The sequence below is a fragment of the Anolis carolinensis genome, chromosome 2, assembly GCF_035594765.1.
Source record: "Anolis carolinensis isolate JA03-04 chromosome 2, rAnoCar3.1.pri, whole genome shotgun sequence".
Lineage (NCBI taxonomy): Eukaryota > Metazoa > Chordata > Lepidosauria > Squamata > Dactyloidae > Anolis > Anolis carolinensis.
The window spans coordinates 18,794,789-18,817,377 of record NC_085842.1 but is presented as its reverse complement, the minus strand read 5'-3'; the positions used below and the strand labels follow the sequence as shown (position 1 = coordinate 18,817,377).

General features: G+C 43.0%; 2 protein-coding genes across 2 annotated transcripts; both read left to right on the top strand.

Annotated features, from left to right (window-relative positions):
- Nucleotides 1-522: 522 nt before the first annotated feature.
- Nucleotides 523-8,208, top strand: LOC134297010 (zinc finger protein 883-like). The gene is made up of 5 exons (XM_062973367.1): nucleotides 523-1,010; nucleotides 1,373-1,463; nucleotides 3,104-3,174; nucleotides 3,333-3,459; nucleotides 5,208-8,208. The coding sequence occupies exons 1-5, from the start codon at nucleotides 615-617 to the stop codon at nucleotides 6,743-6,745; spliced, it is 2,223 nt and encodes a 740-aa protein (XP_062829437.1). The 5' UTR covers nucleotides 523-614; the 3' UTR covers nucleotides 6,746-8,208.
- A 1,747-nt stretch (nucleotides 8,209-9,955) lies between these two features.
- On the top strand, nucleotides 9,956-20,258 carry LOC100555297 (zinc finger protein 345-like). The gene is made up of 6 exons (XM_062973364.1): nucleotides 9,956-10,548; nucleotides 12,059-12,592; nucleotides 12,949-13,075; nucleotides 13,553-13,650; nucleotides 14,640-14,766; nucleotides 17,212-20,258. Exons 2-6 carry the CDS (start codon nucleotides 12,185-12,187, stop codon nucleotides 18,768-18,770), a joined length of 2,319 nt encoding a protein of 772 aa, XP_062829434.1. The 5' UTR covers nucleotides 9,956-10,548; nucleotides 12,059-12,184; the 3' UTR covers nucleotides 18,771-20,258.
- Nucleotides 20,259-22,589: the final 2,331 nt, after the last annotated feature.

Sequence of the window (22,589 nt, the reverse complement as noted above, 5' to 3'; positions counted from 1 at the left end):
GCAGTGCAGTGTTCTTACCACACATCAAGGGAACCACTGACCGCATAGGCAAACTGATGAAGAAGCACAACCTACAAACTATCTACAGACCCACAAAGAAAATCCAACAAATGCTATGGTCAGCGAAAGACAAGAGGGATCCTCTCTGCTCTGCAGGAGTCTACTGGATACCATGCAGCTGTGGACAAGTCTACAAAGGGACCACCAAAGGCAGCGCCAAAACATGAAAGTCTATACTGTCATATAACTGTGTTCAAATCAGATAATCTGGATATTATATGGCAACTATCTTGGGGACCCGGCGGTGCCTGGGTCATTTGAGAAAGGCATTGTTTGCCTGTGTTCCATGTTTAGCCTAGGTCCAGGGTCAGTGGGGTTCAGTGGTTGCAGGTGAGGCTAAACTCCCCTCTCCCAGCCGGGCAAAGAAGAGTTAAGGGGAGGGAGTTACGTTCCTAGAGGGACAGGAAACACAAGCATAAGGAGGACCACTTCTTTCCTTCCTCTCTGGGAACCCAACTCTCTCCCCTTAACCCTTCCTTGCCCAGCTGGGAGAAGGGAGTTTGCTCCTTTGGCCTCTCCCTCCTCCTCCTCCACTTCCTCTGGGTGGTTCCAACATGGAGAGATCCAACCTACCTGGACCTGAAGCAGGCAGGACTCCCAGGAGCAACGGGGAATCCTGGGGAAGAACTATGCAGATGTTCCCAAGTGTGGACCTTTACAGCTCAGACATACAGTGCCAGCGGTTCAGGCAGTGCTCCTACCAAGAGGGCGAGGGGCCCAGAGAGGTTTGCAGCCGCCTCCACGATCTCTGCCACCAGTGGCTGAAGCCAGAGCAACACACCAAGGCTGAGATACTGGACCTGGTGATCCTGGAGCAGTTCCTGAGCCTCCTGCCCCCAGAGATGGGGAGCTGGGTCCGAGAGTGTGGGGCAGAGACCTCTTCCCAGGCGGTGGCCCTGGCGGAAGGCTTCCTCCTGAGTCGGGCAGAGGACAAGAGGCAGGAAGAACAGGTGAGAGCATTTCCTCTTGGTTTCACTAACCTTGGGACTGATGGAGAGATTAAATATTCATCCTACCTTTCTTCCAAGATGGGACCCATGAGAGAAATAATCCAGACTCTACTTCCTCTGCCTCCTTTCCCACCTTCTCTGCCCCTCCTGCTGTCACCTCCATATCCACTGTAAGTTTGGTTGCTCCTCCACTCACATTTGTTGACGTCCAGAGATATAATTGAAAATGATGGGAGGGGGAATGTGGCATTTGTCTCAAATTATTTTGCCATTTCAGAATTATCGTTTTAAACAAGTTTATAGATCTGTGATATTTTTGAACGTTCTCCATACTACTTCTGGAATACTCTGTGCTCTTCCAGGCCCAAAATGACTGCACTGAAGTCTACCCTGATGTCTCTGAATCAGAGCAAAATCCATCAGATATCACCCAGAGGGCTGCAGCCTTGGACGGTAAGAAGGAACCCTTCTGTGTTTTTTCCTGTTTTGTGTCAGTGTGAACTCCACTTTGCGGTGTTTCTAGCACATCCACAGGATCTCTAGGCCTTGGGATGGGTATTTATTTATTTATTTATTTATTTACAGTATTTATATTCCGCCCTTCTCACCCCGAAGGGGACTCGGGGCGGATCACATTATACACACATAGGGCAAACATTCAATGCCCATAAACACTTCAAACAGAGACCGAGACAGACAGACGCAGAGGCAATTTAACCTTTTCCTGAGGGGATGTTCGATTCTGGCCACAGGGGGGAGCAGCTGCTTCATCATCCACTCTGACGGCACTTCCTCATTCCAGGTCGTAAATTAGTTAAACTTGCCTCCCCACTTTTTTTATAAGTGATAATTTCCTACTTGATAGATGCAACTATCTTTCGGGTTGCCAGGTCAGCAATGAGCAGGGGCTATTTTTTATTTTTAATTGACGGGTGCTCACCCCGCCACGGGCTGGCCTCGAACTCATGACCTCATGGTCAGAGTGATTTATTGCAGCTGCTCAACAGCCTGCACCACAGCCCGGCCCGGGTATATATCTTAAACTCATGTCCTTTGTGTGATGTCTTTTTTATGTACAGTAGAGCCCTGCTTATTCGAGCTCCGTTTATCCAAGGCTCCGTATTATTCGGGCAGTTTGCTTATCTGAGATTGGGCTCGCCCCTTTATCTCGGATAACCGGAACTCTACTGTACATACTGTAATATGTATTTTAATATAGTTTTAATATAGATCTTTCATAGAAACCTGTATATTTGATGAATTTTTAAAATTGTTTTGTAACCCACATCCAGCTGCAAGGAGAGGCAGGTAAGAAAAAATTATTATTGTAATAATAATAATAATAATAATTAGTAGTACAGTAGAGTCTCACTAATCCAACATAAACGGGCCGGCAGAATGTTGGATAAGCGAATATGTTGGATAATAAGGAGGGATTAAGGAAAAGCCTATTAAACATCAAATTAGGTTATGATTTTAAAAATTAAGCACCAAAACATCATGTTCTACAACAAATTTGACAGAAAAAAGTAGTTCAATACGCAGTAATGGTACGTAGTAATTACTGTATTTAGGAATTTAGCACCAAAATATCACGATGTATTGAAAACATTGACTACAAAAATGCGTTGGATAATCCAGAACGTTGGATAAGTGAGACTCTACTGTAGTAGAGTAGTAATAGTAGTAGGCATTTGTTTGCAAAAGGTGTAATTTCAGTGTTATTTGCAGTTTTCTTTCTTGTAATATTTCTACTTTAGCCTAAAGATGAACAGGCCTGAAAATTTAGCCCTTAGGTATCTTCTCAGGTGGGGCCCAAAGCTAAGATGAGCCCTGAAACTGAGCTGGAAGACAAACAGACAACAAAGAATAACTTTAGTCAATTGAAATACTAAGCCCAGTACTAGTTTCAATCCAAGATACTTAAACCACTGCTTGAGATAAAATAGCCTAAACTCCAAAAAGTTAAATATTCCTGGGCTGGAGAATGCTCCAGTGTTCATAGGGTCATTTCCTCATAGGGTTCTTTTTAGGACTGTCATTGTAACCTCTGTGACATGCCAGCTTTCCACACCTTGCTCTTTCTCTCCCAGGGGCTGGAATGATGTTGTTGCCAAATCCGCAGTCGTTTCTTCCCCTTTGTGATGGAGTGGAAGTGAATCAGGTAAGCAGAAGGATTCCTGGGAGGGGAGGACTGGAGCTGTCTGGGTGTCTCTTCCGTAGAAACAGAAAACAGAAACATAAATAATTTCAAAGAGATTCTTGTAATTATTTTTCTTTATTTCTCTTATGTGAAAAGGAAATGTTTTCTTTTTTCACCAGGGCCCAATTGCCTTTGATGACGTGGCTGTCCATTTCTCCCTGGAGGAGTGGGTTCTCCTGAATCATGATCAGAAAATCTTGCACGTGCAGATCATGGAGGAGATTCATGGGATTGTGGACTCTCTTGGTAAGGCTCCCTCATTGATGGGGATTTCTAGTTCAAAATGCAGTATCCCAATCAGCAGCTCCACAGTGGGAGCAATATCCTGCATTTTCACAATCCCCGAGGTCCTGAAGGCAAGGTTTTTGTCTAAAATATATGACATGTTAGTAAATTTTTCTCTGAGGTGATTTCCCATTTCAAGGTGGCATGTTTTAGAAACTATTACAGCTTCTCCTCTTGAACATTCTTATGGCCTCAGGCAGTACTGTGACTTTTTGTTTTACTTTTAAAAAGTCACATTTTAATATTCCATTCTCCATATAAAGACCTGAAAAAGGCATACAGGAAAACGGATAAATTCAAATGAAGAAAATGATAAAATTTGTTTTAAAACTTAAAACATATTAAGACTATAGAGAATTACAATCTTTTAAAAAGAATTAAAACCATTTATATGGAAGAGTTTTGGTAAAACCAACTAGATGCCCAAACCTTCACGAAGAATAATGTATTTACTTGGTGCCTGAGCAAAGGCAACGTCAGCACCAATTCAGACTCAAGTGGGAAGACTTCCATAACTGGTGTCAAGTCCAAGCATACCATACGCCCTTGTCACAATTAGGCTAGAAAAATCTGTCAAGAGTGATCACCCCAGATCACTCTCTCTGCCTCTCCTGTTTTTTTGTTTCCTTCTCTGGCTTCATCATAGTTCTCCTCGATGTCTTTACAATCACCATCTTGTATCTTTTCAGCTTTGTCAGGTAAAACCGTAACAATCTGTTCAGCACTAGAAATTAGGTATGAACATACAGAGAGAGAACCGGAATTTAGGGGAGAAAAATAAAAAGGAGGGAACTACTATGAAATGAGTGGCAGCAAAGCAAAGTTTTAGCTAGAGAAAAAGGCAAGCATTTGAATGTGAAAGGAAAATGCATCCATTCCCCCAGAGAGAAAGAGATAGAAGAAAAAACCAGGCTGGATTGAGCAACAGGTAACCTCTGGAACATATGTTACTCATCTATGCCTTAGAGCAGGGGTCCCCAAACTAAGGCCCGGGGGCCGGATGCGGCCCATCAAAGCCATTTATCCGGCCCCCACAGCACAAGGGCAGAAGGGGGTTGGGATAAATGACCCAAGGGGTCTCTTCTTCTCTTACAACCATTATTATTATTATTATTATTATTATTATTATTATTATTATTATTATTATTATTATTATTATTATTATTAACATTGATTCTGGGTGGCCATCTGTCAGGGGTGCTTTGTTTGTGCTTTCGGTGCACAAAAGCAGAAGGGGATTGGACTAAATGGCACAAGGGGTCTCTTCTAACCCTCTTTATTATTATTATTATTATTATTGATTCTGGGTGGCCATCTGTCAGGGGTGCTTTGTTTGTGCTTTCGGTGCACAAAGGCAGAGGGGGATTGGACTCAATGGCCCAAAGGGTCTCTTCCAACCCTCTTTTTTATTGTTGTTGTTGTTATTTATTATTGCTCGGTGGCCAACTATAGTTCGGCCCTCCAACGGTCCGAAGGATCGTGAACAGGCCCCCTTTTTTAAAAGTTTGGGGACCCCTGCCTTAGAGGCTCCAGGCAATCAAACAATGTCCATCCTTATTGAACAAGAGGTAGGGAGAGGACAGCATTTATACTTATGTTACTCCATGTCTATGTTGTTTTAAGGATAATTTCAATCTCCTTACAGCATTTCCCTAGAGTCCTTATCACTCACACTGAGGCATGATTCTTTCTGTCCTTCTTCTTCACAGCAAATAACTGGAAAAAGAGCAACGTATGCACCCAAAACAGGAAGCATTTGGGACATGATGGAGGCATTCTTAGACACCAGCAAAGCTACAGATGTTCTGCCAGAGAAAGGCCCTACAAATGCAATATATATGGGCAGTGTTTTACGCAACATATGGGACTTATACTTCACAAGACATTCAGTGCTGGGAAAGGTAATTGTAAATGGAAAGTATCAGCAAAATGTGTTGCTGATTACAAACTGCAAGATCTGAGCCAACAAGAAATCTTTGAAGGGAATGAGGATTTTATCAGCTGCGAATATGGGAAATCTTTTTTCCAGACTTCACACTTGGTGAAAAACAAGAGATTTCACACAGGACAGGAACCGTACAGATGCCAGGAGTGTGGGAAGTGTTTTGCTTACAGTTCAGAGTTGGTGAAGCACAAAAGACTTCACACCGGGGAGAAGCCATACCAATGTCAGGAGTGTGGGAAATGTTTTCCTTGGCAGTCATCACTTCTGAGACACTGGAGAATCCATACAGGAAAGAAGCCGTACAAATGTCAAGAGTGTGGGAAATGTTTTGCTGACAGTTCAGCCTTGGTGAGGCACAAAAGACTTCACACTGGGGAGAAACCATACAAGTGCCAGGAGTGTGGGAAATGTTTTGCTTATTGTTCAGTCTTGGTGAGGCACAAAAGACTCCACTCAGGAGAGAAGCCATACCAATGCCAGGAGTGTGGGAAGTGTTTTGTTGAGAGTTCAGCCTTGATGAGGCACAGAAGACTCCACAGAGGAGAGAAGCTATTCAGATGCCAGGAATGTGGGAAATGTTTTGCTGACATTTCATATTTGGTGAGGCACAAAAGACTCCACACAGGAGAGAAGTCATTCCGATGCCAGGAGTGTGGGAAATCTTTTGTTTACAGTTCACATTTGTTGTGGCACAAAAGAGTCCACACAGGAGAGAAGCCATACCAATGTCAGGAGTGTGGGAAATGTTTTGCTTCCAGTTCAGACTTGGTGAGGCACAAAAGAGTCCACACTGGAGAAAGGCCATACCAGTGCCAGGAGTGTGGGAAATGTTTTGGTTCCAGTTCAGACTTGGTGAAGCACAAAAGAGTCCACATTGCAGAGAAGCCATACACATGCCAGGAGTGTAAGAAATGCTTCCCTTGGAAGTCATCACTTCTTAGACACTGGAGGATCCATACAGGAAAGAAACCGTACAAATGCCAGGATTGTGGAAAATGTTTTACTCAAAATTCATCCCTTGTAAGCCACCAGAGAAGTCATACAGGAGAAAAACCATACAGATGCCCAGATTGTGGGAAATGTTTTTCCTACAGTTCACACTTGGTGAGGCACAAAAGACTTCACACAGGAGAGAAGCCACACAAATGCCAGGAGTGTGGGAAATGTTTTAATCAAAGTGCATCCCTTGTGAGCCACCAAAGAGTTCACACAGGAGAAAAACCATACAAATGCATGGATTGTGGGAAAAGTTTTCCTTATTCTTCATCCCTTAGGAAGCACCAGAGAATTCACACAGGTTAAAAAACGTACAAATGCCAGGCATATGGGAAATATTTTCTTTGGGGTCCATACTTTTTTAACCATAAGAGACTACATACAGGAGATAAATCATCCAAAGAGCTGGGACAAAACTAAAAATATATGTTATAATAGGGAAGGGGCAGGTTCTGGACATTCTGGTGCTGCAGACCACACATTTAACATTTCCCAATGAACACCTGTTTCTTACAACTGTACTCTCGGTTTAACTTCTGATATGATAAATAAATTCCCTTGGCTTCAAGTACCACTTGGCTTGACTTTGGACGGATCTCTTAGATAACTCTTTTTGGTTTTGAACTCTTGTTCAGTTTTTTGTTTTGCTTTGCTTGACTTGGGACTGTTTTGGAGAACTCTTTTGCTTCTCTGGGACTGGACTGCGTTTCCCCTTGTCAGCCTTTGTGGGTAAACATTTCAAACAGGATGCTTTGAGATGTCCTGCCTAAGATTTGATTGAGTGCCCTTTCTTGTCATTTAAATCCCGAAGTTGAAGCCCGCTTTTCTGGAGCAGCAGAAAGCAAACTCTGTGTGACAATCCTTCAGAGGGGTAAATATGATTGTCATGTCACTTTAAAAAAAACTAATTTCATCAGTTGTTCCTCTGGGCTGTTTCCAGCTGCTTTACTACCTTGGTTGCAGATTTCCAGTTTGTGAATGCTGTTTTTCAGCCGGGATTCCAGAATTTAACACGATGCTTCTGTTGAGGCCAAGCCAAAGGAAAAGATGCTTGCACTATTATTTCCCTTGATGTGCAAATCGTATCTCTGGCTAGAATTTGCTGTTTCCCTGCTCCTGGCACACACATTAAAACTGAAAAAACACGAGCCAAAGAAGTGTATGATTTTATTTTGTTTAATGATGACATGTTTATTTGATTTGTTTAAACAGTCAGGTTTAGTTAATTTAAAATGGTGAGTATTAGAGCTGTTAATACCAGCATTGAAGAACCGGTTGCTATGACAACGGGGGCGGAGCCAACCGCCATTTGGAAAGGAAAAGGGGAATGTTTTAAAACCCAGTTTGAGTCTGTGATTTTTAGTCGCAGGAAGAAGACTGATTCTCATGTGGAGGATCAGGGTGGCTCAAATAAAAGAATTTGAGTCAGGTCTAAAATAAAAGGATTTATTTTAGACAGTCTGTGATTTTAAATCACAGGGAGCAGTCTGGTTTCAAGACTGAAGGGAACCAGAGGGACAGACCTCTATTAGGCCAGACTAAGCAAGTTAGGGGACTTGTTTAGGGTCATTTACAGAGGCTGTGGATTAGGGAAAGTTAATCCCAGTAGATCCAGGAGGATCAGGTTTTAGTTTAGCTGAGAGGAAGAAGTATTTTGAAAGTTTGAACACCTCATATCTGTTTGTAACCATTAAGCTAAGTGCCTTTAAAAAGTTGTAAGAAACCATCAAGCTCTGTACATGCAATAAACTTGTTTTAATTTTATTCCATCTAAGTCTCTGTCATACTCCTGTACTAAGTTAATAAACATCTGAGGTAAAATAAACAAAGAAGGTATAAAAAGAACCAGTGCCATCTGCCGACATCTCCTCCATTGGTGGCAGCGGAGAAGATAATTAAATAAATAATTAATTAAAATCATCATCCATAAGACATCTTTATAATTGGTGGTATCTCTGTGTGTGGTGGGATCAAGAGGATTCCATTCCTGTCACCTCACAGTTCTCCACAATTTGGTGGCAGCGGTGGGATCAAGAGGATTCCATCTCTGTCACACATCTGTGTACACCTCTCCACACCAAGCCAAAGGAAAAGATGCTTGCACTATTATTTCCCTTGATGTGCAAATCGTATCTCTGGCTAGAATTTGCTGTTTCCCTGCTCCTGGCACACACATTAAAACTGAAAAAACACGAGCCTTGTCATTTTAGAATTAACAATTTTATATATCATTGATTTTGTTACAGACTGTGATAATTTGATCTATTTCACAAAATATAAGTCCCTGGATCTTATACATTAAAGAAATAAGTTTACCTGTGTAAAGCAGGCATGGGAAATCTTTGGCCCTTCAGGTGTTTTTGAACTTCAGCTCACACAATTCTTCTTTTAATCAATAATTTTATTCCATTTCAATTCCATTTCATTACACAATACAATCTCTATAATTTATATATTTCTTCTCATCCCTCTCCCTCACTCCCTCTTTCATTCTCATCCCTATCTCTCTCATCCCTCCCACCTTCTCCCTCTCCCTCATCCCCCTTGTCTCCCTCCCAGTCTCATCCCTCTCCCTCACTCCCTCTTTCACTCTCATCCCTTCCTCCCTTTTTCTCCCACTCTAATTCCTCTCAGGAGCCCCCGAAAGGTCCCAGGTTCAAGCCCCGGGAGCGGCATGAGCGGCCGCTGTTAGCTCCAGCTCCTGCCAACCTAGCAGTTCGAAAACATGCCAATGTGAGTAGATCGATAGGTACCGCTCCGGCGGGAAGGTAACGGCACTCCATGCAGTCATGCCGGCCACATGACCTTGGAGGTGTCTACGGACAACACCGGCTCTTCGGCTTAGAAATGGAGATGAGCACCAACCCCGAGTCAGACATGACTGGACTTAACGTCAGGGGAAACCTTTACCTTTAATCCCTCTCTTACTTCCTCCCTCTCATCCCTCCCACCCTTTCATCCCTCCTCTTTCTCCCTCATTCCCCTTTGTCTCCCTCCCAGTCTCATCCCTGTCCCTCACTCCCTCTTTCATTCTCATCCCTGTGTTGGAGCCTCCGGTGGCCTAGGGGGTAAAAGCCTCTTGACTTGAAGGTTGGGTTGCTGACCTGAAAGTTGCCAGGTTCGAATCCCACCCGGGGAGAACGCAGATGAGCTCCCTCTATCAACTCCAGCTCCATGCGGGGACATGAGAGAAGCCTCCCACAAGGATGGTAAAACATCAAAACATCCGGGCATCCCCTGTGCAACGTCCTTGCAGATGGCCAATTCTCTCACACCAGAAGCAACTCTGGTTGCTCCTGACACGAAAAAAAAATCCCTGTGTTGTCGAAGGCTTTCATGGTCTGGGTTTGGGGGGGGGGGGGGGAGAACTCTTGTCTGTTGGAGGTCAGTGTGAATGTTGCAATTAATCACTTTCATTAGCATTAAATTATTTACAACATTCGCACTGGCCTCCAACAGATAAGAGTTCTTCTCTCACCCTGGACTTTCCACAGATATATATAAACTTTCCTTGCTTAGTTTCTTCATACCTCACAACCTCTGAGGATGCCTGCCATAGATGTGGGCGAAACGTCAGGAGAGAATGCTTCTGGAACATGGCCAGACAGGCCGGAAAACATACAACCACCTTGATTCTCGCTCTCTCATCCCACCTCCTTTTCCCCTCATCCCTCTCACTCCCTTTTTCACTTCATCCCTCTCTGTCTTTCATCCCTCCCTCGCTCTTTCTTTCACTCCCTCTTCCAGCCCTGTGTGGCCACGTGACGGGAAGTACCTGCTGCTCAGGGAAGCGCATGCGCAGAGGGAAGCGCCGGCGCGTCGATGAAAGGGCCCCGTGGGAAACATCGCCTCCCCCGGAACTTCCGCGCCTCCTTGTTCCTCCTCCTCCTCCTCCTCTTTCCGGCAAGTCCCTCTTCCAACTCCATTGATTATATATGGAGTGGACCAAGCTAAGAACAGGCGCAGGCAGCAGGGAGTGAGAGGGATCTCTGCCTAATACGAAGAGTCGTTATCTGGGGGGAAATGGGGCCTCTGCAGGAGTTCTAGCCCCGGCCTTTGTTTCCAGCTCAAACCATTTCTTCAGCATCCATTTCTCACAGGGACAGAAGGTGAGGTGGAATCTCCTGGGCAGGGGCACAGGCAACAAAGGAAACCCCACAGGGGTGTTGACCCTTCCCTATCCTAGCCCAAGATCGAAATTACGTATTTTTGGCTGGAGTAACACATATAAGATAAAGGTAAAGGTTTCCCCTGACGTTAAGTCCAGTCGTGACCAACTCTGGGGTTGGTGCTCATCTCCATTTCTAGGCCGAAGAGCCGGCGTTGTCCGTAGACACCTCCAAGGTCATGTGGCTGGCATGACTCCATCGAGCGCCGAAGCGGTACCTATTGATCTACTCACATTTGCATGCTTTGGAACTGCTAGGTTGGCAGAAGCTGGGGTTAACAGTGGGCGCTCATTCTGCTCCTGGGATTTGAACCTGCAACCTTTTGGTCTGCAAGTTCAGCAGCTCAGCGCTTTGACACACTGCGCCACCAGGGTCCCCTGTAACACATATACAGTAGAGTCTCACTTATCCAAGCTAAACGGGCCAGCAGAAGCTTGGATAAGCGAATATCTTGGATAATAAGGAGGGGTTAAGGAAAAGACTATTAAACATCAAATTAGGTTATGATTTTACAAATTAAGCACCAAAACATCATGTTATACAACAAATTTGACAGAAAAAGTAGTTCAGTACGCAGTAATGTTATGTTGTAATTACTGTATTTACAAATTTAGCACCAAAATATCACGAAAAATTGAAAACATTGACTACAAAAATGGCTTGGATTATCCAGAACCTTGGATAAGCGAGGCGTGGATAAGTGAGACTACTGTATTCTACTTAAAATCAAACATACAGAAGCTGTCTTGTTTGCAACTTGAGGAAGGCCTAGAGTTGCTATTGTCTTGTTACTAGTGAAACTGAATCCCTTTAATAGCAAAAGGAAAGGCCAGGCCTGCTTTTGCAGGGAGGGAATGTTTCCAAGCTGCAGGGGGTTGAATCCGTGGATACAGAGGGGTGAGTGCAGGTACGGACATGTACACTCAGGCAAAGTGTGGTTGGAAAACCAGATACCATAATGTAATGCTTGGAAAGATCTTGGAGTGAGTGGAGATAATCAAGCATGACGTTAGCTTTCTTTATAGGAAGGGTTCTGTGGCGTCAGTGGCAGGGATCATGGGGAGATAGTCTGGTTTGGGACTGAATGGGAGCTCAGTGGGAGACCAGGTGGGTCTAGAGGCTGGAGAAGCAGAGGCCCAAGGGAAAGAGCTTCTTCTTCTTCTTTTACTCTCCAATAATACGTTAGTTTTGTTTACAAGAACAGCTTATGGATCATGTGGCGTCAGTGGCAGGAATCGTGGTGAGATAGACTGGGTTGGGACCAATTGGGAGTTCAATGGAAGGCCAAGTGAGGCCAGGTTGGTCTGGTGGCCAGAGAAATAGACACCCAAATGAAAAGAGGGCCCAGCATTAGTTTATTCTGAAATAAATAAAGGGCATGTTGTTGTTTTTTACTTTCCAATAATATGTCTCAAAAAACCTGTTGTCTAATTCTTACTTTCTTTCACAGAGGAAATGTGATTGTTGGCTGAGCATTTTTTGAGTAGAGCTGTTAAGGAATTTCTTTCCCTTGAAAGAAGACGGAGGAAAAGCAGCTTGGATACAGTTTGGTTCTTCAGCAAACAGTGGTTCCAACATGGAGAGACCCAAGTCACCTGGACCTGAAGCAGGCTGGGCCACCGGGAGCAGTAGGGAATTCTGGGAACCCGGAAACAGTGGGGAATTCTTGGAAAGAACTACACAGATGTTACTGAATGCACACATACAGCACCAGCGCTTCAGGCAGTCCTCCTACCGAGAGGGCGAGGGACCCAGAGAGGTTTGCAGCCGCCTCCACGATCTCTGCCACCAGTGGCTGAAGCCAGAGCAACACACCAAGGCTGAGATGCTGGACCTGGTGATCCTGGAGCAGTTCCTGAGCATCCTGCCCCCAGAGATGGGGAGCTGGGTCCGAGAGTGTGGGGCAGAGACCTCTTCCCAGGCGGTGGCCCTGGCGGAAGGCTTCCTCCTGAGTCGGGCAGAGGACAAGAAGCGGGAAGAACAGGTGAGAGCATTTCCTCTTGGTTTCACTAACCTTGGGACTAATGTGTAGATTAAACATAGATCCTGCCTTTTTTCCATGATGGGACCAATGTGAGGCAGAAGCCAGACTCTGTTCCATCTGCCCCTTTTCCCATCTGCTCTGCCCATCCTGCTGCCACCACCATATCCGCTGTAAACTCGGAAGCTGCTCAACTCAAATGTGTTGACCCCAGATATCACATTGAAAATGACGAGAGGGGGAATATGGCCCTTGTTTCAAACTAGGTTACAATCTCAATGCAGTTTTGGCACATTTGGGAAAAAATACTTTTCTAATCATTCTCCATACTACTTCTAGAATACTCTATGCTCTTTCAGGCCCAAAATAATTGTACCGAAGTCCAGTCTAATGTCCCTGCATCAGAAAAATCTCAATCAGACACCATCCAGAGCTTCCAGCATAAAGAGCAGAAGCAGGAAGAAGATGGGGCTGCAACCTTGGAGGGTAAGAAGGAACCCTTCTGGGAGTTTTGGGTGTTTTATGCTAAATTCTCTTTTGGGGTATTGTTGCACATCCATAATCAGTTTGACCTTGAGAAGGTGCACATTCAGGATCATTTGGCCTTGAGATGAGTATACATGTAGGCATTTGGTTGCAAAAGTTGTAATTTTAGTGTTTTCTTTATTGTTATACTTGTACATTTGGACACTGTTGGGTGGGACTGAAATATCAGCCCTTCAGTATCTTCCCAGGTAGGACCCGAAGCTAAGATGAACCATGAAACTGAGTTGTAAAACAAAAATACAAGAATAATTTCAGTCAATTTAAATACCAAGCCCAATACTAGTTTCAGTCCAAGCTACTTAAAGCACTGCTTGAGATAAAAAGTCCTAAACCATAACATTTTACATATTACTGGGTTGGGGAATGCTCCGGTGTTCATAGAGTGATTTCTTCATAGGTTTCTGTTTATTTGATCAGCTTTCCACAGCTTGCTCTCTCTCCCAGAGGCTGGAATGATGTTGTTGCCGAATCCTCAGTCGTTTCTTCCCTTTTGTGATGGAATGGAACTGAATCAGGTAAGCAGAAGGATTCCTGGGAGAGGAGGACTGGAGCTGCCTGGGTGTCAGTTGTTCCAGGCTTAATAATCAAACATCTGTTGAAACAGAAAAGATTGAATGAGAGTTTCAGTAAGGCCTTTGACAAGGCCTTACTGAAACAAACAAACTTATAAAATGTGGGCTAGAAAACACTACTGTTGGATTTGTAATTGCTTAAGCGACTGAACCTAAAGGGTGCTCACCAGTGGTTCCTCTTCATCCTGGAAAGACCTGACTAGTGGGTTGGCACAGGGTTCCCTCCTGTTCAACATTTTTCTTAATGATTGGATGAATGTTTAGAGGGCATGCCTATCATATTTGCAGATGGCACCAAATGTGTAGGGCTAACAAATACTCCATAAGACAGGATTCTAATGCAAAATGATCTTAACATGTTAGAGAGCTGAGTGAAAACTAACGAAATTAATTTCAACAAATAGAAATGTAGGATAATACACTAAGGCAGGAAATGTGCAACACAGAGATACAGGATGGGTGACACCTGGCTTGACAACAGTTCATTGGAGTGTTCGTAGACCTCAACTTGAACATGAGCCGAGAGAGTGATGTACCAGCTTAAAAAACCTATGGGATTGTAATCTTGGAGTGTTAGAGGGCCAGAAGTTGAACATGAGCATCCAAAGGAATACAGTGTCTACATTAAGGGAAGTCTTGGTAATCTTCTTTATGCTTTGGTGAGACCTTTCTTGGAATAATCCAGTTCTGGGTACTACAATGAAAGCTAAAAAATGTCCGGAATCCATTTCTGAATTTACATATCAGTTAAGAAATGGTTGTGACTGTGGCAAACTAAACGTCTCTACAAAGCTTAAACTATGGCATGGAGGCCTTAGCCTTTTCCCTTTCAAACAACCAACAGGAATGGAAATCTGTTTTAAAGAGATTCTTGTAATTATTTGTTTTGATAGCCCTTATGTGAGAAGGAATTTATTTTCTTTTTCCACCAGTGCCCAGTTGCCTTTGAGGATGTGGCTGTCCATTTCTCCCTGGAAGAGTGGGCTCTTCTGAATCCTGATCAGAAAGTCTTTCACATGCAGATCATGGAGGAGATTCATGGGATTGTGGACTTTCTTGGTAAGGCTCCCTCATTAATGGAGATTTTCATTTCAAAATGCAGTATCCCAGTCAGCAGCTCCCTAGTGGGAGCAGTATCCTAAATCATCACAATCTCTAAGAGGACTTAAGGCAGGGCTTATGTTAGAAATATATGACATAAATGTAACATTGACTTACATATGGATCCCTTAGTCTTTCTGGTACTAAGAAAAATATGCCTTCTTTGTCTCTCAGCTGTTTTGCCTTTTTAAGGTGGCATGTTTTAGAAACGATGACAGCTTCTGTCCCCCCCCCTCCCCCAAACCTGCTTTTTGGATTTTATTAGTGCACCAGGTGGGACTGTGGCTTTCATCTTTTACTTTCCTAATGTTTGATTTGTATGTATTGGCTTGTTTGACATTTTAATATTCCACTCTCCATATAGAGAACTAAGTATGGCATACAGGGAAAATGATAAAACATATGAAAATGTAATGAATACGTTTTAAACAAAGGATAAAATATCTTGCTCACTCTGAAAAGAATATCCCACTACTGACACCAAAAATGTTATGAATAACTTTTCAATAACTTTAAAGCATATGTTCTTTTTATTGCAGTTTCAGTCTGAGAGGTTTATCAGAACTTTTACAGAACAACATTTAGACATTAGACATACAGATTCTATGCAACTACATTGGATTTACAAACAACCTACTACATTGGCTAACAAACAAATGGGGGGGGGGGTTACATTTTCACTCAGCATTCACACACATGTACAAATATTACCATATCCTTTTTTCTCTCCTTGGAGAAGCACCTGCTAAGGCCAGGCCCTGCTTTCCCTGCAGCCTGCCCATGCATAGTTCCAAAATGCCCAAATGCATTCTTTTCCCCCCAAGAACAATGCCAATGATCAGGCCTCTGTTTCCATACAGCAGAACTGACTCCCTGCAACACATATCATGACTCCAAAATGCACTCCTTCCTTTTCCCTTGAGAAAAGGAGGCCCAAAGGTACGCTATCTCTCTCCTTCCCAATGGAGCAGAGCATAGCGGGCGAACAGCATCACTGTCTGTCACATTTTCTAAATTGTCATAAGGTCACTTATACTGCAATATTTTGCTGTTGTCCCAAAGTTTTAAATGAATGATAGACGTCTTCCATCCTGTTTCCTGGACCAGATGTTGATTCTTCTTGATTAGTGTTGGCCTTGTGTTGACTTCCTTCTTAACAGTTGTAAACACTTCCTTAACTTGGTGTAAACATTTCTCTTATCACTCTCACAGTTCTTGTCACAGTTTACCAGGCAGGCCAGCCATTTCAGGTCTCATTAGCAGGTTTTAATTACAGTTCCAGCAAGCAGGTAGTTAATCATTGCAGGCATCAATATTTTTGAATGATGTCTCCAAATTGTTAGGTTTCATTCCTTCTTTCTTTCCTTCCATTCAATTACATTCAAAACATGTATCGTATTTCATTTTATCTCGTTACACATTTGATGCAAATGATAAAAATGATTTTAAAAACTAAGGAGAGGAAGGAAGCAGATTGGCTGGAGAGTGGTGCCAGAGAATGAATCGTCAAAAATAACAAACTTCCTCTGGCTTCAGATATACAGACGCAGCTATCAGTGTGGTATTCAACCATGTTTTTCCTCCCAACCAGGACGGCTAATCTCTGCATGTCTGAAGGCAAGGCTCTCTAACTACGCTGCCTCTTTCAGCACACAAAAAGCCCCTATCCTCAGTCATTCACAACACTCTGTATATTTATTCCACCCTAAAGGTTAGGAAATCACTAATATATCCACTGCTACTTCCCTAAACTCTTATGTGAAGAAGTTGCAGCTCCCCTCTAAAAGCCGTACAGGTATTCGAACCAGAGCAATACTCAATAAAGGGACAGTCCACAGAATGGTACTTCCAAGAAGCCTCTTTTATTGCGGCATCTCTATTTATCAGCAGCTCTTATCTCTCGTGCATAGTCTTGTCATTCCTCACAAACAGGGATGATTTGGAGGCAATCTTCTGTCTCTCAAAACCAATGTCAAGTATGGGATTATGAGGATGTCACCATATCTGGCTGAGTCTTCCAAACATTGCTTTTTATTCCTTTCTCTACCTTTATCATGGTTCCCTTTTCCCCTTATAATCACTATCTTGTATTTTCCCAACTTTATCAGCAAAATCTATCCCTTTGAAACTCACATTTATAGCAAACTTCCATAAAGTGTAAGAGTCCCATTTGTTAGTTAATGGTGAAAGCGTAACAATCTGAAATTAGGTATGGGATCTTCTATGTTGGAATAGTAGGTACAGGTACTCAAACAGTGTCCATCTTTACTGAACAGGGGGTGGGGAGAGGACAGCATGTATATTTTCTTTTCTTCCGTGTCTATGTTGTTTTGACATCCCACTTCCTTAGAGTCCGTATTACTCATGCTGAAGAATCATTGTTTCTGTACTTCTTCTTCACAGCAGATAACTGGAAGAAAAGCAGTGTCTATACCAAATGCAAGAAGCGTTTTGGGCAAAATGGGGGCCTACTGACATACCAGCAAGCCCACAGAGAGGATGGAGGTTCTGCTAGAGAAAGGCCCTACAAATGCAATGTAGATAAGAAATGTTTCACTCAAAATATGGCACTTGTGCTTCACAAGACACTCTATGCTGGGAATAGCCATCTTAAATGGGAAGTATCAGCAAAATGTGTTGATGATTACAAACCGCCACATCTGAGCCAAGAAGAAATCTTTGAAAGAACTGAGTATTTCATGAGTCAGGAGTGTGGGGAACCTTTTATCCAAAGTTCACATTTGGTGAAACACGAGGAATTTCACACAGGACAAGAACTGTACAGATGCCAGGAGTGTGGGACATGTTTTGCTCAGTATACACACCTTATAGAGCACTGGGGTTCCCACAAAGGAGAGAATCCATACATATTCCAGGAATGTGGAAAATATTTCTCTGTAAGTTCATCCCTTGTCAGCCACCAGAGACTCCACACCGGAGAGAAACCATACCAATGCCAGGAGTGTGGGAAATGTTTTGCTTCCAGTTCAGGCTTGCTGAGACACAAAAGACTTCACACAGGAGAGAAGCCCTACCAATGCCAAGAGTGTGGGAAATGTTTTGCCCGCAGTTCTTATTTGGTGAGCCACAAAAGACTTCACACAGAAGAGAAGCCCTACCAATGCCAGGAGTGTGGAAAATGTTTTGCTCGGAATGCACACCTTATAAGCCACTGGAGATCCCACACTGGAGAGAAACCATACCAATGCCAAGAGTGTGAGAAATGTTTTGCTTCCAGTTCAGACTTGGTGAAGCACAAAAGACTTCACACAGGGGAAAAGCCTTACCAATGCCAGGAGTGTGGGAAATGTTTTGCTCGTAATACACGCTTGGTAAACCACATTAGACTTCACACAGGAGAGAAGCCATACCAATGCCAGGAGTGTGGGAAATGCTTTCCTTGCAGTTCAGACTTGGTGAGGCACAAAAAACTACACAGAGAAGAGAAGCCATACCAATGCCAGGAGTGTGGGAAATGTTTTACTTTCAGTTCAGACTTGGTGAAGCACAAAAGACGTCACTCAGGAGAGAAGCCATACCAGTGCCAGGAGTGTGGAAAATGTTTTGCTTGCAATTCAGATTTGATGAGCCACAAAAGACTGCATACAGGAGAGAAGCCATATCAATGCCAGGAGTGTGGGAAATGTTTTTCTTACAGTTCACACTTGGTGAGCCACAAAAGACTTCATACAGGAGAAAAACCATACCAGTGCCAGGAATGTGGGAAATGTTTTGCTCGCAACTCACACTTGGTAAGCCACAAAAGACTTCACACAGGTGAGAAGCCATACCAATGCCAGGAGTGTGGGAAATGTTTTGCTTACAGTTCAGCCTTGGTGAGGCACAAAACACTCCACACAGGAGAGAAGCCACACCAATGCCAGGAGTGTGGGAAATGTTTTGCTTGTAATTCATACTTGGTGAGGCACAAAAGACTCCACACAGGTGAGAATTTATACTAATGCCAAAAGTGTGGGAAATGTTTTGTTCAAGGTTCATACTTTTTGAACCATCAGAGACTACATATAGGATAGAAATCATCCAAGGAGCTGGGACAAAAATAATAATATCAGTTGTAACAGGGAAATTGCAACATTTCCCGATGAACACGTGTGATTCTCTTGGCTTCAAGTAGCACTTGGCTTGACTTTGGACTGATCTCTTAGAAAACTCTCTTCTTGGTTTCAAACTGTTGTTCAGTTTTGTTGTTGTTGCTTTGTTTAACTTGGGACTGTTAGGGAGAACTCTCTTGCTTCTCTAAACACCGGTATCACCATAACCCTGGACTGTGTTTTCCCTTGTCAGCTTTTGTGGGTAAACATATGGTTTCAAACATTTTACAGAATCCCCTTTCTTGTTATTTCAATCCCTAAGTTGAAGTCTTCTTTAGAGCAGCAGAAAGCAACCTCTCTGTGAAAATCCTTCAGAGGGTTAAATATGATTTTCATGTCAGCTATTTTGAAAAAAAAAACCATATTCATTTCCTCTGGGCTTAGTTTCCAGCTCCTTTACCACCTTGGTTGCAGATTTCCAGTTTGTAAATGGTGTTTTTCAGCTGGGATTCCAGAATTGTTCACAGTGCTTCTGTTGAGGCCAAACCCAAGGAAAAGATGCTTGCACTATTATTTCCCTTGATGTACAAATTTTTATCTCTGGCTAGAATTGATTGACTGTTTCCCTGCTCCTGGTACACACACCTTTAATCCACATTAAATTAAAAATAACACGAGTCTTGTTGTTATTTTAGAATTAACAATGTTATATATCCTTGATATTGTTATAGGCTTTGAGAATTTGAACTTGTTTGCAAAATTTAAGTCGCTGGCTCTTACAAAGTATGGAAGTAAGTTTGTAGAGTAAAAAAACAACAGCGTCTGTATAATTAATAGAAGCTCTCCAACCAGCCATTTCTAATTGCTTGAGAAAATCTAAGTGATTATTTGGATTTGCCTCTGAACAGACCAAGAGATGCTGGTGATAATATAGAAACACTGCACACATGTAGGAATTGAGCAAACTATCTTGAAAACATTTCAATGATTTTCTTAGCAGCAAGTTGTCAGGTGTACTATTATTGTTAGGTATTTGGCATGTGTGATCGATTAAAAATGTTTCAAAAGTTATTACTACACAGGAGAGTGCCAGCATTTAATTTCTAAATTGTTTCTAAAGTGTCATTAGGAACACTTTAGTTACTATGACAAGAGTAATGAAATTTCATTACTATTTCGTTAAAGTAATTGCACACCTGGTGGGACTTCTGGGCCTCCATTCTCCCTCATTTTTAGAGCTATTGGGATGAAACTTGCTACAATGGTAGAACATGTTTTACACTGTAACCCCCTTACACGCTATTAGAGCTATGCCCTTGAATTTCTCTACAATTACGTCCCCTGAGTTTTGGGTAATTTTTACATTTTATCAAAATAGATATTCATTTTTAACTGCTATGGCTGGCTGGAGAGGGATGGTGTGGTGTTGTGGCCAATGCCATACTTGGGGGGGACTGGACACATTTACCACTGCAAGCAAGCAAGCCCATCAAGTTTCAGAATATTTGACAAACTAAATGCCCTTGCCCCCTCCTTTCCTACCTCCTCCTCCTCTGGCAAGGCATGCTTCAGTCTGTTCCGAGGCCAGGAGCAGGAAAAATAAGCGGGCAGGCTACCAAGATTCCACACTTTCTTATGGTTTGATGCCTTGCTCCTGCCCTGCCCAAACTTTGTGCCAGAAAAAAAGTTAAAACTGTGATGGAGTCTTCCATTCTTGAACTTCAAGAGCGGTTTTCTCAGCCCAAACAAAAGCACTTGTTTATTTCCCTCAATATTCAACTTCCTACATTTTATCCTCTCCCCCAAAGACTTGGGGGAAACACAAGTTGCTGATATTACTGGTCTTGGTGACGAGAACACCTGGGAAAGAAGCAGTTCCATTTTGCAACCTCTTTGGGGAAGATTGTGTCCTTTATGAGTGGATCACAGATTTATTTATTAGCGACATTTGTATCTCACCCTTCTCACCATGAAGGGGACTCAGGGTGGCTTACAAGTCATATGTACATACAATATATTATATTATTCGTATAGCACAATATAAGCATTATATATTACTATATTGTACTATAACACTATATTGTAATATTATTAGTAATATTACATGTAATATAAATATACCATTATAATAGTGTATTATTATTATTATATTACATTATATTACTATTAATATATGTATATACAATATACTATATTATTAGTATAGAATAATATGATTATTATATATCATAGTATACAATGTCTTCATATATATTATAATATAGGATGTCTTCAGACATGATGTCTTCCTGCCCCCTTCTTCATTCTGGCTCAGAATGGCAGTTATTACTGGGGGGGCGGCTCTCATCTAATGATATGGTGGAATGATTGCTGCCAACATCACCCTCGATGGATTGTCACCTTGACGTGGTGAGGGGGCTTGCGTGTTCCAATGAACCTGTGGGCACAACCACAGGAGTCACACACTCCCAGGAGTGGTCACAGGGGAGGATCCAGACCAAGAACAATCCGAAGACCCAAAGACCTCAACGGCAGAGCAGGCGGAGGATAACATGATACATGTTACAATGGCTGTGAAGGCTGTAACAGACTGAGAAGCCACTCTCGTTGTGTTAACCACACCACTGCTGGGACCTCAATCTGTGAAGACTGTGTGTTGACTGGCCTTGCACAGACCTCCACACATTAAAAAAAAAATCACACACTTCCAAGAAATGGAGGACCATCATCCTCGAACTACAAGGGATCGCCTAAGCCAACATGTGCATTTTGTTGTTTGGCATCAGGTCCAGGCGTTTCCTGACGGCAAAAGTCAACTTCCTAAGCACCTCCTGCACCTGTGGTGTCAGCCGTCTGTCCACCTGCCCTCTAGCCTAATAATAATAATAATAATAATATTTATATGCCGCCCTATCTCCCCAAAGGACTCAGGTGGTTTCCAACATGTAAGGCAAACATTCAATTGCGGGAAAGAAACCATACATACAATAAACGAAATAGACACATTCAACCCTTGTGCTGGCAGGACTGTTGACTTGAAGGTTGAGTTGCTGACCTAAAGGTTGATGGTTAGAATCGGGTAGAGTGTAGATGAGCTCTCTCTGTCAGCTCCATGCGGGGACATGAGAGAAGCCTCCCATAAGGATGGGAAAAACATCAAAACATCTGGGCATCCCCTGGGCAACGTTCTTGCAGACAGCCAATTCTCTCACACCAGAAGCAAGTTGCAGATTCTCAAACAAAACCCAAAAAACCAGGGCTTGGTTGTTCTGTGTTTTCTTTACTAGGTCACAGAGACTTCTTCCAACTTCTCTTCCAACTCTACGAGTCTGTGATTCTATGATTTTTTAAAAGCTTGTCGGCAATGAAGAGCCTGCTTGTGTTGGATGCTTTTGTTGTATCTCCCACCCAAGTCTGTGTTCCTCTTCCTGGGGAAAAGGGAGCCGTGGGACTTGACCAAGGGCTGAGACAGTCTCTTTCTGTTGCGGATGGAGACTCAGCCCTGCTTTGCTCCCTGGACTGATGGGTTGCCTTTAATGGTCAGTGGGGTTGGGGAGCAGTGGTTTGACTGGGAGAGAATACATCTCACTAACACTCCAATGAATACGGAATATTTGACTATATGTACGCCCTCATCTTGAGTCCTTTGGTTCCAGGGCTTTTGAGACATGCTCATTTCCCCTCCTTCCAGTACAACGCTGGGCAAGGAAGGGTTAAGGGGAGGGAGTT

Coding starts and splice junctions, on each gene's coding strand:
- LOC134297010 (XM_062973367.1), top strand. CDS start 615: ATGGAGAGATCCAACCTACCTGGACCTGAAGCAGGCAGGACTCCCAGG. Junction 1,011..1,372: donor ACAAGAGGCAGGAAGAACAG/GTGAGAGCATTT, acceptor GTGCTCTTCCAG/GCCCAAAATGACTGCACTGA. Junction 3,175..3,332: donor ATGGAGTGGAAGTGAATCAG/GTAAGCAGAAGG, acceptor TTTTTTCACCAG/GGCCCAATTGCCTTTGATGA.
- LOC100555297 (XM_062973364.1), top strand. CDS start 12,185: ATGGAGAGACCCAAGTCACCTGGACCTGAAGCAGGCTGGGCCACCGGG. Junction 13,651..14,639: donor ATGGAATGGAACTGAATCAG/GTAAGCAGAAGG, acceptor TTTTTCCACCAG/TGCCCAGTTGCCTTTGAGGA. Junction 14,767..17,211: donor TGGGATTGTGGACTTTCTTG/GTAAGGCTCCCT, acceptor TCTTCTTCACAG/CAGATAACTGGAAGAAAAGC.